At 35.3% G+C, this 18,248-nt stretch overlaps 1 protein-coding gene across 3 annotated transcripts in view; it reads right to left on the bottom strand.

The window, feature by feature from the left end:
- MCTP2 (multiple C2 and transmembrane domain containing 2) overlaps window positions 1-18,248 on the bottom strand; it is a 193,866-nt gene that overhangs the window by 89,600 nt on the left and 86,018 nt on the right. For all 3 annotated transcript variants that reach the window (XM_008048190.2, XM_008048192.2, XM_008048193.2), the window contains 3 exons: window positions 7,093-7,194; window positions 5,799-5,873; window positions 3,471-3,590 (listed from right to left, as the gene is read on the bottom strand). In XM_008048190.2, the coding sequence (XP_008046381.1) occupies window positions 3,471-3,590; window positions 5,799-5,873; window positions 7,093-7,194 (297 nt within the window). The remainder of the gene's footprint in view (window positions 1-3,470; window positions 3,591-5,798; window positions 5,874-7,092; window positions 7,195-18,248) is intronic.

The raw sequence follows: 18,248 nt of genomic DNA, 5'->3' as shown, positions 1-18,248 counted from the left end.
AGGAAGTTTATTCTTGGATAATCTAGCAAGATGAATTCTCTCATGTTTTCTATCTACTTTTGACCAGATACCACGTGGACCTAGATCTTAAGAGGCTGCTTTTCTTTAACTGCTGCTTTCAACAAGATATGACAAATTCCTGCATACATACATAGGCATCCTCGGGAAATGTATGGTTTGCTTTCATCAAGTCTTATAATTAGCATACAGGATATACTAAATTTGATTCTACAATATGCATGTTTTGTATCATCAGGAAAAAGAGGCCAGAACATGAAGTTAATAGACTGCTTTATGTTTCCTCACAGAACAGAAGAAAAAAACATTCCTTCATTTCTGCCTATCGCTTGTGGTGGTCATCATTTACTGTATCTCCATGGGGACTGGTTCAGCTCCTTTTGCACCTCAAACATCATTTATCCTAATTTCAATGAGAGGAGAGGGCCTTCAAATGTAGCCTGGTCATTTAATAAATCCCTGGCTTAAAACCTGGCTTCAGACCACCACCAAATTGTTCTGCCCTGTGATGCCAAGGCAAGCAGTTGGAACATGAACAAAGTGTCACAATGATGAATAAAGACCCCAAGCAGCATTCTGTCCTGAACAGATCACAGCAGAGAATTAGTCACAGCATGTGCCACCACCAGCAGACAAACATGGCACTCATTGTGAAGAAAGCAGAAGAAAGACTGGGTTTTGGCTTCACAGCCCCCTACCTCTCTTTGTGGCCCAGGATACCTGAGGATCCAACACTTTTCAGAAAGACAACCCATAATGGAGTCCTCCAGGCTCAGGGAAACAACCCTACAGCCAGGGCACCCTCAGGTGTGTAACCAGCAGCAGTCCTCTGCAGACCGGGAGCAAGACTAACGGCAACAAACATGAACGTAAAATGTTTTCAAGAAAAAAATGCAAGCTTGGTTACCAATAGACTTATTAAAAAAAAAAAAAGTATAAGAAACTAAAATAATGTTTTTTATTTTGTTGTAAAAAAGCATTTTTAAAAAATTTTTTTTTGAGTTGGAGTCTCACTCTGTCACCCAGACTGGAGTGCAATGGTCGCTCCCGGCCACCGCAGCCTCGACCTGCTGGGCTCCAGAGATCCTTCTGCCTCAGCCTTCCATGTAGCTGGAACTATAGGCACGCGTTACCACACCTGACTAATTTTTTGATTTATTGTAGAGATGAGGTCTCACCAAGTTGCCCAGGCAGGTCTCGAACCTGCAGGCTCAGGTAATCCACTCACCTCAGCCTCCCAAGGTGCGGGATTACAGCTGAGTCACCGAGCCCAGCAAAAAAAGAATTTTTATAGTCTCTTGCTTTAATAGCAGAAACAGTTTTGGAATGACCATCATGACAGTAGTAACAAGAATCAGCTTAGGGAAGGGAAATATCCACTTCGCTCCATGTACAGTATCTCTGAGATCCACTCTGGCTGATCAACATAGATGTGGTATAAGTTTTTTAACGTAGAGTTTTGAATTAAAAATGAAAATGTGTTGCGTGAACACTTTTCATTCCAGCACCTGTCGGACAGCCAAAAAATAGAGTTCATGTATATAGCATTTCTGATCGACTCTGCATTTTTTTTGAGTCTCAGTGGGAAATGTCTCTTCTACACATGTACGGGGGAGGGGGACCTCCCACAGTAGCATAAACCCATGTATCCTTGCAAAATCATGCTTTGAAAAATCAGCAAGACCACTTCCTTGATCTTGCTTTATGTGGGCCTTAAAATACAACACAGCAGCCTGTGTTTGACAGCCTGGCGGCCCTCTAGGACGCATGGTGCCCAACAGAGAGGATGCCCTTGGGGAACAGGCAGTAGAGACTTGGCCCCCATTGCCAAGGCTCCCTCCCCATTTAGAAGTTCCCTGCATTAGACAACCAATTGTTATTCATTTGTTCTAATCTTTCTTCAGATCAGGCCAGCAGCCCATTAATCATTTCTGTCATCCCCCAACAGAATTCAGGGCAACAGATCTCTGTTTTTCTAAAATCACAGTGCCAAAACTAAGCTCGAGAAAGAGGAAATTCTCTCCTCCTTGCAGCGGCTGGCTGGGGTGCTGACTGGAAGAAGCCACCAATTGTGTTCACTTTCCTTTGCTGCCCAGAATTGCATAGAACATTCCATGGAAAGTTTTGAAAGGGAATTCAGGTGGGAAGTGAAGCTGTGAAGACCCAAGAGGAACCCAACACATGAAGCCACCAGCAGAAGAGAACACGAGAAAGGGAAGTGGGTAAATAAATGCCAAGACAATGACAGATACAGATTAATAAAACCCTTACTAATGTTTTTATTAAGGCTAAATGTTTTAGTGACTTCAGACAGCAGAAAAAAATAGATTAAATGTCAACTCTGCAGAAAGCATAGGTTCTCTACAACTGAAGCAATGGAAAACTAAAATAAACTAGACCAATCAAAATGTTCCCCAGTAGCAAAGAAAAAGCTTCTTCTGAAGCTGATATACTTGACTGCATTAAAAAAGTGGGAATGACCTTGAACCCTGAAATCTTGGGCTTCTATATGTTTTTTACTGCTGCTGTTTGTTTTATGAAGATGTTGTATGAAGCTAAGCCTGTGGTATAGGAAAAAACAATGAGGGTACATTGACAGCAGAAAACAGGAGGCAGAATGACTCCATGTACAATGCAGAAATCAGACTCACCAGGGAATATGACCAATATTCACTCTGAGACCACTCATATAAAAATTGAAGGCATAATACCAAATATACAAGGATTTGAAGTTGGAAGACTTGATTTCTCCTCCAGTGGCTGACATTACCAATATGATTAAAGACAAGTCCCTTTACAAATAAAGGAAAAGGCCGAGAGATATAAAGTGAGAGTGTGGTACCAACTTTGAAGTTCTTCCGAGATTCTTGGGCTCTCAATGGTAGACTTAGGTGGTTTTAAGATCTCTTGTTGGTCTTTGTTTGACTCTATTATGCTCACAAGGATGAGCTAATGTTATCAGAGGACACCTTGCATATATAGGAGTGGTTCTGTTTTGCGTTAAGCCAAATTGTAATGCGTAGTGATCAGTATTTCCCAAGTGGCTTGATAAGAATGCATGTTTTAATATCAAAGTTTGTGAATGATTTACTTAATATATAATTTAGAGCTATTGAGTTACAATATATTAATGTGATTTTCTTTCAGCTGCCATTTTTCAAAAATTATTGATAATCACTAGTATAGAAATAGTGAAACATACACAATGCCGGGACTATACATATTTGGCTATGACAACAACTGGGGAAATATTTAAACATACATAAAATTCTAGCTCTCTTAAATGTACCAAGAGATAGTATATGAGTAAGATTCGGAAATCAAGGGATTTCCAGAGGTAAATTTGTCTTAGAAAGACAACCCCCATAGTCACCTATGTTGTAAGGTATTTCAGAAAGATAAATGGATACAAATAAGACACAAATAATTTGAACATAAAAAAGGAAGCTTACCACGAATGCTATTGCACTTCTTAATGTAGATTCCCACTGGAAGCAGCTTTTAAGGAACTGTATTGTATTCCATATTGCCATAGTGATTCTCTTCACACGGTCTACATCTCTTGATAAGATCTGATTTTTAAAAAATGGAAAACAGGAAACAAGATTTAAGTATTCCAAATATGCCCTTTAGATCAGGTAGGCTGATCATTTAAATTACATTCGTTGTAACTGCCAATTAAAAAAATAATATAAAGGAAAAGATCTGATATTTCTAAAACGCTTTTAAAAATACAATTATCCATAGAAGAAAAGAAAACTCAATGCATTTTAGTATTTATTTGAGAAAGAATGTTTCAGTTGTATTCAGCACAAAAGAGAGCTGGAGAAAGATATAACAGACATGTATTTTGTGTTAGTGAATTTGTCTGTGTGTATATGTGTGAGGGAGATACACAGAGACAGGGAGGGAAAGAGGGAGGAAAGGAGAGAGACAGAGAGGGGAACAGAGAGGAAGGCAGAGAGAGAAGAGAGGGAAGAGAGGGAGAGAGGAAAGACAGGGAAGAGGGAAAAGGGAAGGGATGGATTTACAGTAGAACCAAATAAGTATTATAGCTTATCTAGTCTAGACGTCTATTTATTTATTTATTTATTTTGGGTTGGAGTCTCACTCTGTCGTCCAGACTGGAGTGCAGTGGCCGCTCCCGGCCACCGCAGCCTCGACCTGCTGGGCTCGGGCAATCCTTCTGCCTCAGCCTTCCAAGTAGCCGGAATTACAGGCATGCGCTACCACGCCTGGCTGATTTTTTTGTTTTATTGTAGAGATGAGGTCCTGCCGCCCAGGTGGGTCTCGAACCCATGGGCTCAGGCAATCCACTCACCTCAGCCTCCCAAAGGCGTGGGATTACAGGCTGAGCAACCAAGCCCGGCTTAGAAAAGTATCGTTACGGAAAGGGAATCCAAGTCATTTCCCTAAGGGCAAATGACTTAACCTTTTTCTTATGAAATAGAGTTGATATCAGTTCTAACCCTACAGATTGTTGAGATAATTGAAGGGATGAGCAAAGTGCCTCTCACATAGTAAGTGCTTTTGTGTTTATATCATAAGCAAATGTTACAATTATATGAAAACTTGGGGGCACTAAGTGGTGAGAAGCAGGTGGGGAGGAGGTCTCAGCATACCCCAGGATTTCAGCCCCAAGTCCCTTGGTGCTCTTGGAGCCCAAAGCCAGCCCATGTGGTGGTCATGTTTTATGAAGCAAATGTCCTTTCCCCCAGTTGCAGGCAGATTCATTTCAATTTGCTTGCAAAGCAGCTACCCCACCTACATCAACTCAGGTTTTAACTTTCAAGTAAACAGAGCAAAAGGCAATAATAATAATAAAATAAGACATTTGCTCAGATTACACAAAATAAATATTACACTCAATGTTATTGCAGACCAAAACAAAACATTTGGAGGCTTCCCCTCAGAAGACGTTTAAGGCCTTTCCCAAGTATGCCCAGAAGTTCTTGGGAAACAAAAGGATGATAAGATGCTTTTATATTTAACTGCTTTATGTAATCCACAGCTGCTCACCCCAGAGGAAGTGGTGGAAGTAATAAACACTTTAAAAAGGGGACACTTTGTTCTACACCACATAACTGAAGAGAGACAATAGGTATGGAGTAAAATCCTGAACTGTGTCTGAATATGACAGGGAGGGATTCTGCAAAAGAAACGCAAAGGTCACAGTAAAAAAAATGTGACACTTCCCCTACTGGGCCTTGATCTTCACTTTTTGCTGAACTGATAAGAGTGGACTAAGGGCAATACGTAAAGGAAGGGATAGTTAGCTCAAAATGGGATGAAATGCCAACATAGCCCAAATTCACACAACGCAAAAATGGCAGGAGAAGCCACGGGTGAATCCCAGGAGAAGTTCCTAAAGATCTGTCGGGTTAGTTCCATTATTGACTCCACAGGCAGGGCACCTCCCTGTAACTTCAAAGGGCTCAGGCTGAAATGTCTGTCATTAAAGGAAGGTAGGCGGAGCTAGTAAATTCAGGAAGATGTTTACGGAGTATTGATGCTAGGAATTGTCTATAGAATGATACAGAGGAGTAACAACAGGAGGTTGACATTTTCTGCTTCATCCAGTAGCTTTGTGTAAGTCTTCTTCTTATGGAGCTGACTGCAGTCCTTGCTTTGGGAGAGAAGGGGACAAGGAAAAAGAAGTAGAGAGATGGGGAGAGAGGGAGTGAGGAGGAGAGAGAGGGAGGAAGAGAAGCAAGTAATGACAGGTACTTCAGGTGCCGCTTGCTGAGTATAATGATAAGACCTTCACCGTACCCACCTACCTTTTTGGACAGCTTGCGGATGTCTTCAACAAAGCGCTTTTCTCTGGGAGCAAAGGTCCTAATACTTGCTTTGATCTAGAAAGACATCATTGTTAAAAAAAGGGCGGCATTTATATGAACTTCTTTCTTCTTGCTTTCTTCCTAATGACTAGAAAGAATTTGGACGCTAACACCTTCTGATCTTTGACCTGTGGCAGAGAGCAAAGGAATGGTGATACCCTTGTGCCTCGCACACGTTTCTGAGGATCTCATTTCATCAAAATCCCTGGGGTAGCTTGGAATGGATCTGGGGGACTGTCCTCCACTTGGCTAATTCCATGGAGGTATTTCAAACTACTAGAGAGATTGAGTTTCATGCAGTTCTCAAACTAACAGCTCTGAAAAATAAACCTTTCCTCTTACATCCTTTTGAATTAAGCTGTCACCAATAATATCTGGCATGTGAATAACAGTTTCCAAAAAACACCCTTTCCACAGAGAATCTCATTATCTTTCAATGACATGGAAAAATAAGTAGATGAGTCATTTTAGACCCATTTTATGGGGAATAAACTGAGGCTCAGAAGGACTTAGTGACTTGTTCAAACTGCCAGGCTGAGTAAAAGCTAGAAGAATAAAATTCAAGTCCTTCTCCCTTATATCAGATGGGCAACTGAAAATTCTCTTAATCAAAAATATTCCCTGTTTAAGGTTCTGTCCCTCTTTCCCCTTAAACTCAGATTTTACTTGTGTGCATAATCTATATACAAAAATGTTTTCTAGAAGAAAGCAGGAGAGAAAAGTAATCTGTTATGCAACATGCACATGTATTTCCTTGAAGGAAATGAGAAAAAAAACCACACACACCCTTACACTGGAGACTAAGTCCAGTGACCTCACATTACCAGGAACTTGGAGGGGGGGGGAGATATATATATGTATATATCTACATGTGTATACTATATGTCTATCATACAATACATATGTCATATATAGATTTCATATTATATAGATTTTATATAATATATAGATTATAGAAAAACTTTTAAAATTTTATTTTCTCTTTTTTTTCTTTAACATTTAGATTTACAGAGTATTAAACACCATCAATTTTGCTGACTTAACAGGGTTAATACCAGTTGAAAGCTGGGATGTTCAGTACATTTTATGGCTGAGTTTTAAAACACTGTTCTGTCCTCTCTTCAGCTGCAAACAATTCTGAAACATTTTACAGTGATTTGAGCCTCTAAAGGTTAGTAGTCACCTTTTATTTCAAGTATAGAAAAACTGGGAGACATGGCCCAGTCAGACTTACCGGATTATATATGAGATCCATCTCTAAGTAAATAACTCCTTTAAAAGCTTGTTCTAAATCTTTATTCTTCAACACATAACAATTTGGTTGTCCATCTCTAATCTGTCACAAACAGAAGATAAAATGCACATTCATGAAAACTTTCCATGTGGTTTAAACTGAATAACCAAAAGTAACTTTGGCAAAGTTGTGAATGCAGAATGATCACAGATAAAGCAATTATTAAGCAAATATTTAATCCACCATAAATCAACTTTTACTTCTAGAGTGCTGCTGTAACACACTGTAGATAAGAAGACAAAGTAACAATCATCAGGCCAAAACTGATGTGTTGATGAAAAATTATTGGTGCAAACCATGGCTAGACTAAATGGGCTTTTCCTTCAAAAATTCCAGCAGTAACACATTTTTAGTTACTAAAAAATGATGAATATTCTTCAAAATTCTTGGCCAATACTCTTCAAGACTGTCAAGGTCATGGGAAAAAATGAGAGAGCAGGAAACTGTCATAGATCAGAAGAAACTAAGGCGATAAAATGGCTAAATGCAAAGTGGTACTCTGGACAAGATTCTGAAACAGAAAAAGGATATTGGTGCCAAAATGAAAATCTAAATAAAGATCAGTAATGTACCAATATCACTTTGTTTTTTAGTTTTGACAAATGCATCATGGTAATGTAAAATGTTAACATTAGTAGAACTTAGGTGTGGGGTAAATGGATGCTCTCTGTATTCTCTTCATATCTTTTCTATAAATCCAAAATTATTTCCAAAAAAAGATTAGTATTTTAAAGAAATCACTGAAGAAGCAGATTTTAATAAAATGATCAGTGTTTCACTAGCCAGGAAACAATGCAAATTAAATCAGCCTAGCTACAATTGAGGTCAAAATCCAAAAACATTCAAAATGCCAGCAAATCTTCACAATAAACAACTTCCTCTGACAGCCTCCCTTGGCCAACATGTCACATCAGTTCCATATATGAATCTACCTGGGGACCTCAACATATAAAACTTTTAGGGAAAGCAACTTTTGGAAACTATTTGGCTTCCATGAAGGGCATGTTAATTAGCTTGATTTAATCATTCTCTTTTCAGATTTGATAACAGTCATGATTTTATTACACACAGTAGTATATGTACTGATTAAATGTCTGGGTTTTAAGAAGCATATCTGCTAATTCCAAAAGGAATTCAGCAAAACTTGAGTTCATCAAAAGCATTGTTTGGGATTGTAATAATCAAAATTTTAAGTAGCATAGGAAATCTGAGGGCATAAAATTTGAGTCATATTTTAAATGACTATTGCTGTCATTACAAGCATTCACACAAGTGTTCTTATAAACAGTGCTGGAAATGAGTTGAATAAGTCATGGGGGAAACAGAGCAATTCCACTTTACAAGGGAGAGGTCATCTTCCTTCCCGAAGTCACCCCACCTCTCTCAGATTGAATAGGTTTCATACAGAAAGATGGTTTTCCTGGCCAGCGGCTAAGAGGAAGGGGGTGCCCCATAAAGACCTAGTTTCCTTCCTAAACGGTGTCCAAACAGGATTCTGAGTTTCCGCTTTGATACACAGTCTCACTTAATAAATTGTGGATGTTAAAGTTGAAAGAAATAAATACAAAAACAGCTTGACAATTTGCCAAGCTGACATGGTCCAATTTACCTTTGTTCAACTCATAGTCATTGTACTGTTATCTTAAAATTTCCATGATTTCTTAAGGGTTAGGGAAGGTCAACAGAAGAACAAGAGGTATCAGTATAAAGACAGATATTTTATAGCAAAAGAATTTCTTTTAATTTGGTAAATGACCACTTCCTGTTTCTCAGTGTCCCTAGCATTGTGTCAGCAAAACTTAGCATCCACCTAGAGACATCAGTCACCAAAGCTAGAGATATAATTAAAGTTATGCATGTTTAGCACTTTAATGGAAAACTTCCTTAAAAGTACAAATTATAAGTTTAAAAAAATGTTAAAAAAACTTTTCAAATTATACTAAAAAACTCAAGTCCTTTTAAACGTCAACAAACATCAAATCTCCTCTCCTGGATATAAATTAGATATGAATTTTGCATGCATCCTTCCTAAATTCTTATTAAGAATTTATATTAAACGATATAGCCTTGAAAAATATAATTATATTTTTTTGCCTAAGTGACAAACAGTATTTTGCAACTTCATTTGTATCTATCATAATACTTGGTAATATGTTTATATTAATATATAGATCTGTTTCATTTTTTAATCTGCTGTGTAATATTCAAAACATGAATAAACTACAATTTATTAATTCTCTTGTTGATTAACATGGGTTGGTTCCATTTTTCTAATCCGTCTGCTACGAGAAGTATCTTTTGGGAAAAGGTAAAAGGTCAGGAAAGAAGAAAAACACTAATTTGTATTTAGAATATGTTTGGGTTAAGAATAGGTGAACACATTTGAATATTACATGATACATTTGAATATTAAACACATTTGAATATTAATAGAATATTAAAATCAACACAGAAATAGTAACGAAAGAGACTTTTTAAAATTATTTTTTGTTTTCCACCTTCTTTATTTATATCATTGAACTTCTAAAACTAGAATATCAGATAAAAAGTTGTTCTGTAATGTCTATCTTGCCAAGCACCTACATAAGAGCATTTATACAATATAAAAAGTAAACTAAACATTTGCATTTTATGTCTAAAATATTTATTATTTATATTTAGAACTCTTAAAATTACTTCTAACAGTGTATAACTTTAAAGCATCTATTAAATAATTAAATACATATAACTAATTAAAGTACAGCCAAAACAAATTTTGAGGAAAGAATCTATATATACTTTTAATTTTGAGACCTCTGTCAGGAGAGGCAAAAAGGAATGGCATAGTTTTCAATTTATGACCAAAGGAGGACTCCAAATTCACTTGGAGAGCCTTCCTGAGATGACATCTAGGAGAACTTCATTTCACTAAAAAATAAGAGTCTTGGATGAAATAATCATGTCTTTAACTTCAGTTTTGCAAGATAAACTATTTAAATTGACTTATTACATTTTTGAAGACTTGCCTTTCCAAATGCAAAGAATGTATGATATTAGACAATAGTTTGAGAAAAACATCTCTGCAGGGCAGTGATACAGATTTAAACTAATTAGGAATACAAACTTCCATAATCAGAAAAATGGGCATTTCATGTCCCTTAGGTTATTTTCAGAAACAATGTATCATAAATGTTTTATCAAGAGCATGTTGCCAGTTAATTCCTGGCTAAATGAACCAGTGAATAAAAGAGTATGCGAAGTCTGTTTCTGAGTAACAATTCATAATTTTGGAGTCAAAGAACAAGCTTCTAAGAAGATAGCCTGGTTTAAAATTTTTAATTTGATCCATAATCATCCTTAAACTAGTCAATATTTTTGGTATATACAAAAATATTAACTCTACTTAAACAAACTGTAAGCTGTAAGTAAATATGAAGAGCATTTTAGAATCTGGTTGATAAAACTAATTTTTGAATCAAAGAGATGCTATATTCATTATATTAGAAAATAAAGCTGTTTATAACCAGCATATTATAGAGGTTGGTATGAGAGAACACAGGAAGAAAAAACTTCTCATCTTGAACTCTTTTTAAAGCATTGTCATGATTATACTTTACTGTAAAAATCTTTGATGTGATGATTTACCAACTTATTCTATAGCAAAGTTAATCGGAATCAATATGAAGGAATAAAACCTTCAGATGATTTAGAGAGGAAAGATACACACTAAAGAACAAAATCAAAACTAAAGAGTCATGTTGACTCTGCACTGTCTGATCTTCCAGTTAGAAATGGAGAACATGCCATAAAAACGGCATTATTTGGACTGGCTGCAGTGGCTCACTTCTGTAATTCCAGCACTTTGGGAGGCCAAGGTGAAATGATTGCCTGAGCCCATGGGTTTGAGACCAGCCTGGGCAACTTGGTGAGACCCCATCTCTACAATAAATAAAAAAATTAGCTGGATGTGGTGGCATGCGCCTATAGTCCCTGGTTGTGGTGGCCGTGAGCATGCCAATGCACTCCAGCCTGAGTGACTGAGTGAGACTCTGACTCAAAAAAAAAAAAAAAAGGAAATAAACAGCATTATTTGATCAGATGTCTTTCATTCCACATAAAAGAGAAAATCATGTGACAATATCCTGATATGCCAGTTGGTCCCAGCTCATGCACATGGAAAGTAGCTCTACAATACAATAAAATAAATAAAATGTCTGAGGACAGATATATGGCTGGGGACAAAAATATATACATTTGCCGAGCTCGGTGGCCAGCACTTTTGTAATCCCAGCACTTTTGGAGGCTAAGGCAGGTGGATTGCCTGAGCCTGCAGGTTCGAGACCCACCTGGGCAACTTGACGAGACCTCATCTCTGCAATAAATCAAAATTAGTTGGGCATGGTAGCACATGCCTATAGTTCCGGCTACCTGGAAGGCTGAGGCAGAACGATAGCCAGAGCCCAGCAGGTCAAGGCTGCGGTGGCCAGGAGGGTGCCACTGCACTCCAGTTGGGGCGACAGAGTGAGACTCCAACTCAAAAATATATGTGTGTGTGTGTGTGTGTGTGTGTGTGTGTGTGTGTTGTGTGTTACACACACACACTTTACTTGGTAGCAATTCACATTCTTGTCCCCACTTGGAATCAGGCTTGGTTCCAATGATATGAGTTTCCAGCAGCATGAGAGATTAGTGTTCACTAGCTCATCATTTGCCCTGCACAGAGCTCAAGCACCAACAGTAGATCAGCATGGAATTCATCACTCCAGACCTCTTCCACTTATACCTCACCTCCTCTTTCTTCTGAGTCAATTCATCCATTACTGCCTAAAACCAAAACCAGCTCTAAGTGTTGAAAACGGTGCAAAACCTTGTTGCAAGCAGCATTGCTTATCAATTGCTCTAAAATATAAATTACCCCTACAAAAGCAATATACATTGATTTTAAAAACTGCGTAACATTTATAAAAAATGCTTAATTGAAAAATACGATAATATAACATTTTAAAACAAACGTGCCTCTATAGTTTTTAATGTACATTTGTATATTTTTGTATAACTTATGAAATAGGAGCATTGGGTAATTAAAACTCTAGAGGCAGATGAACTGAGTCTTAATTCTGGTTCTGCCTCAAACTAGCCAAATAACTTTGGATAAGTTATATAACCCCTCTGTTCTTCAGTTTCCCAATTTGTAAGCTATGAATAAAAATGGTACATATCTCAGAGGTTATTGTAAAATATCAGCTAAAATAACAGTCAACAATGACAGATACACAGGAAATGCTCGTTAAATATCATCTATTTTAGTCTTATTATATTCTCTTTAACATTACTTCTTTTAAATTAAAAAATGTATGAGAAATATCCCCCATGTAACAATCAATTCTTCTACATCATTTAGAATGACTCCTCATCTTATGAATATTTGAATATTAACTAATTCTCTGTTGTCACGCATTAAGATGGTTTCCAGTATTTAACAATTGTAAACACTGTGATGAATGCATACATAGCTATCTTTATACATCCAAGTTACATTCCTAAAGATAAATTCTTACAGACAGAATTGCTGAGTCACAGGATATGCCTATTTTTATGGTCACAGCAAGTATCACCAATTTGCCCTCCTAAAACACTGTTAATTTATACTCTCAGCCTCAGTGAGTCTGATCATTTCTTTGCAACTTTGCCAACCCTAGGCATTTTTACTTAATACAAACTAATTTCATAGAAATAAAATACTCTCAGGTTGTTTTAATGTGCACCTTTAAAAAAACTGGACTGAATTTTTTTTTTCACGTTTATTAACAGTAGACCATGGTAGGACTGTGAAACCAAACAGACATAGACTCAATTCATTTCTGGTGTTTCACACCTGTGTGAAGATGGGTCACATAGTATCTGTCTGAGTCCACCCCCCCATCGCCTCTGCGAAACAGAGACCAAGACTATAAATGTTCAAAGATACATGGGTATTAAATTTTATTCCATTGTATCAATGTACCTTCTACAAAGCTTATAATAAGCCAAGGTCCTCCAAAAGTATTTGAGTGTCTTTTTTCTACAGGTGATAATGAAAAATCTTTACTGTATTTCTTAATCTGATTGCCTAAATTAATTTGATAATTTCAATTGCTAAAACAAAGTAAATGAAGATTATGCCAGCTTACACGATAAGCATTCACCATGTGCCAGGCACTGTTACACCCACTTTACATTCACCAACTCATATAATCCTCACCATACACCTCTAATGCAGGTACAATGATAGTTATCGTCATTTTAGCAACACAGAAATACAAGCAGAAAGGTCAAGTAACTTGTTAAATATCACATAGCCAGTTTATGGGAGAAGCCAGGGTGACAACCCAAGAGGGTCTAACTCCAGAATCTGTATTCTTAAACCCCATGATCACTACTGAATAAACTATAAGCCTTGCAGATGTTTACCAGCTATAGGATTACTACTTACTTGAATTAGCTTTTCTGCTAGGTTGACTTATCTTTTCATTATTGATTTAAAAAATTACATACTGTAACTAGTTATATTTTTCATTTGTTTAAAGGCTGCAAGTATTTTTTTAAAACATTCTTATCCTTTGTCTTTCATTTATGATGGTGATTTTTTGCTTTGGCCATACTGACATCTTAAGATTTTTCTCTTATCATTTCTGCTTTTCAGTTTGCTTACATAGAACTTCCCCATTATTTTAACAGTTTTTCTAAAATGGGGTTTGTTTAAAGTGTTTGATATTTAGTTCATCTTAAAATAGTTATTGTGTTTGCTATAACACACCGTTGCGTTTTTTCCTGATGGGTTAAGCAGACAAAGTTCCCAGAATCACTCATTAAATAGTTTATCCTTTCCTCAATGACTTCATGGTTCCAGTTTATTATATACTAAATGATTTCCAATTATTTGGTCTTCTTTCAAGTCCCTCATTACAATCCTAGAATTTTCTCACATAGATCTTAGACATTATATTTTTTGTTTTGCTTTTTGTTGTTGTCATGCCTTTTTTTACTTAAAAATGTTTTCCTATTGTGTATAGCCATCAATCTTATTTTCTTAATATTGAGCTTACTGATTTTTAAAAAATTTCAATATATTGTCTAATTTTCTTTATGTTCATAGATAACACCTGATATCAGATAGTATCTGCAAATATTTTCTTTATTAATATGTATATAATTTATTTTTTCTTATAATTTTGCATTAGTTAAATCTGACATAAAAGGTTTAATTTTTCATTGCTAATTCATAAACATATAAACTCAATATATTCTCTGAACAATCTCATGCAGTAGGTACTATTGTTATCGTCAATATAAAGATGAAGAAATAGAAGGAATATCTCTAGTGTTTCTGCAATAATTCTAATTGTGATGCTTCTAAGAGATACTGTTCATGATGCTTCTCAATTACTGATTTATTATACTATTTTTTAGAATTAAAAAATGGGTGTTGAATTTTATCAAGTGTCTCTTTATCAAGTGTTGAATTTTATCAAGTGGGATTGTTAGAGATTTTTTTCTCCTTTTATAAATCAATTATATAAATTATACAATTAGCATTCCTAATGTGTTAAGCCTTACTGGTACAAGGGAATAAATTGTTAAGTATGCCATTTTTTCATATTGTTGATAAATTCAAGTAAGACTTGCTTGTCCTTTTAAAGTTTGAAAAAAAACTTGTCCATAAAACAAAATGGACTTTTTTTTTTTTTGAGGGGAAGTGGATGCAGGAAAAAAAGGGTGGAATGATTGGATAATTTTTTCATTCCATAATTAATTATTTTCACTAAATAGCATATCCAAGTTCCTCTAATTATACTTTTTAAGATAATTTTCTTTGCTGGTTTTTATACATTCATTTCTCTAAATGTGGAACTGTATTACAATTACAGTTCATTTGGAGAGATTTTACATCTTTACAATGTTCACGTTCTCCCAAGATATGTCTCTGTAGTTATTCGTGTTTTTGTTCACACTCCTCACTCAAGTTTAGTGTTCATCACAATTCTTGGTTGTTTCTTCATTCCTAATACTATCGTCTTTTCCTCCCTTTTTCCCTATTAAACCTGTAAATAGTTTGTCTATTTCATGGGTTTGTGAAGAACATTTGGATTTATCATATCCACTGTTCACATATTTTCTTTTTATTTATTTTTTTAAAAATTGTTTATTTTTAGGATGTGGGGTACAATTCAGGATTAGGTATACAAATGGTCATTGTACAGGTAAAGTTTGAGCCTGACGTTAGTCCCCACTTCGCCTGGTTTGAGATCAGGTACCTTGATTAATGAAGTTTGTACACATGTTTTCTACATGATTGGTTCTTTGTTTTTATCTTCATCAATTCCTTTCTGATTTTATTAGTATTATTTGTTTTAGTTCCCTTTGTTCAGATGCCTAATTGATTTTCAACCTTTCTTGTTTAATGCTAAAACCATTCAAGGTAAGAATTTCCTCTGCATAATAGTTTTTGGCCCTTACCCATAGTTTTTATGTATAGTATTTAATTGTTCACTTCTAAGTAGTCTGAAATTGTAGTTTTGGTAACTACATTAGTTACTTAGTCTTTTATTCCCCCACCAAATAGCTTGATTTTTGTTATTGAGTAGTTTCTGTTTTTTTGGAATCCATTGAAGTATTTGGGACACAGAACATTATCAATATTTGAACAAGGTAATGGGTATATAAACAGAATATTTTCTATTTTTATGTGTATGTATATACACATACATAGATCAAGCTTACTACAAATACTCTAGAGTTTAAGAACTACCACTTTTTTTTTTTTTTAGCAAATCTAAGAATTTGCTAAAAAAAAAAAAAGGATTCCAGAGTCTCCTGCTCAGAAATACAGTTACCAGTGGACTAGCATGCAGGAATCTTCACTATTAATACCTCCTGGAATTTGGCATTCAAATACCCGGGCCTTCAAGAAACATCAATTTGCATGCTTATTTATTTTTTGTTTCTTGTATTTTAAAAACCGGATAGATAATATAGCTTATTGTTTTATGATTTTAGTTTTGTAATGTTTTGCTTATGTCTTTAAAATGTACATATATTTCTATGAAAATTAATTCACTTAAAGGCTGTTTGTTATAACCTTATTGATAATCCATTCTCTTTTTTACCCCTAAAACCTGTATTGTGTTTCTAACTTACCTTTTATTTACATTTATATGCCATATAACTTTTGCACATCAGTTGCTGTAGTAGCATATTTTAGATGCCTCAGAGAAGCAGCAGCTATATTCTCTTCTTTCAATCAATATAAGAAGTTTTCCTATTTTGTAGGAAAAAAAGCTTAACGTATTCAACATCTATACCATCACATGTGATATGCTCAGTTTTATATTTGCCATCTTCTTTTAAGATACTCCTAATGACCTATGAAAAGTCATTCTTTCTCTCTTAGCCTGTCTGTTCTAGCCAAATATCCACACTATCTACTACATATGACTCATAATCGTTCTAGCATGTCAAAGGTACTCTTTTCTAGTTTCTAGGACCAATATTTTATATTACTTTATTTAAATATTTTATTATATTTATATGCAATTTTATATGTACTATTTTTACATTATTATTTATATTTAATATTTTATATTCTTTTATTTATATTTAAATGGAAATATTGTACCAGGTGTAGGCAGAGAAATAAACTTTTGTATAGTAAGTCCCCTACATACGAATCTTCAATCTATGAACTTTAAAGATGCACACTTGTTTTTTATAATGTGGCATTTTTCTCCAGCAGGTGTCTGTATAGTCTGTAAATACATAGAGTACTATATAGCCAACTGTGCCAGCTGGGTACCTAGGTTAACTTTGTTGGACATAAATCAAATTAGACTTACAAATGTACTCTCAGAATGGAACTCGTACATATGTTGGGGACTTCCTGTATTCAAAAATGACCATTTTCGCTTTGTATTGGGATTCAAGTCTTGTTTTCATCAAATCATCTCCCAGATGACACATCTCTCTCTTCTTTCATCCCCGACATGGATCCAAGTTGACTCACATGGGGTTCCCTAACCAAATCAATGCCCTGAAAAACCAAACCTTGGCAACAAATGACTTCTATTTTTTTTTTAGATTGGTTGTAAATCTATAAATATTATTGTGAAAATAAGTATCAATATTATTTACTTAATGATCAAAAATTTCAACAATAACCTAAAAAAATTATCATTTCATGACTCCATTACAACGTGCAAACCAAACACAGGTAGAACTTGGGCAAATACTTAACGGGAAATGCAAATGGAAGTTTACATGGCATTTATTTGGTTCAAGCCATTATATAAAATTTGTCCCATAAAACTAATGAAGTGAAACTGCTATTGGTACAGCTAGTTATTGTGCACATGGATTCACAGAGAACACAGGGGCTCTATAAGGGCAGCATAAAGGCCTGTGTTTCTCATTATAGACTCACTTGCCTGTGTTGGCCTGGCTTGCACAAGAGGACTCAAGATTATTTCAAAATACAGGTCCTCATCAAACTGCAGGTGATTTCTTCTTAGTCATTGGAAAGAAGCAATAGATACACGCTTTTCCTATTTTGCAGACTGATTAAAGCTGATTTTCCAAGTCTTTTTCAATCAGACATTGGCTAATTCTGAGAAAGCAGATGTATGATTCAATAAAAAGGAATGACCTAGAGTAGAAGAACCTAGCCTAATTTTCAGGACAGAATCAGGATCACTTAATTGAGAATAGAAAATGTTCAATAAATCTACTGAACCAACTAATTATTATAAGATAATATCTATTGCCCAAAATGTTTTAAGCCTCTAAAATATGCTTACTTTTTTCTAATGCATATTTACTATTCACTGGTTAGGGGAGCAATGTGAAAATAGGCAAATATTCGAAGTTTTCAGATTACAATGCATTCCAACTTCAATTTTCTACTGTTTTTACTCATGAGTATTTGATTAAAAAGTATTGCATAGCTATATAATCAGTTTTTTTAAAAGAACTATTTTTTAATTTTATCAATATTTTTTATTATGATATTGTGGGGTACAGTTAAGGGTTAGGTATACAAATACGTTTCATTCAGGTGTTTCCTCATCCCCAGATAGATATTTGCT

Source organism: Carlito syrichta, unplaced genomic scaffold (assembly GCF_000164805.1).
Source record: "Carlito syrichta isolate Samal-C Ts95f unplaced genomic scaffold, Tarsius_syrichta-2.0.1 Scaffold120869, whole genome shotgun sequence".
In the NCBI taxonomy this organism is placed as follows: domain Eukaryota; kingdom Metazoa; phylum Chordata; class Mammalia; order Primates; family Tarsiidae; genus Carlito; species Carlito syrichta.
This window is presented reverse-complemented; position numbering and strand designations above follow the sequence as displayed.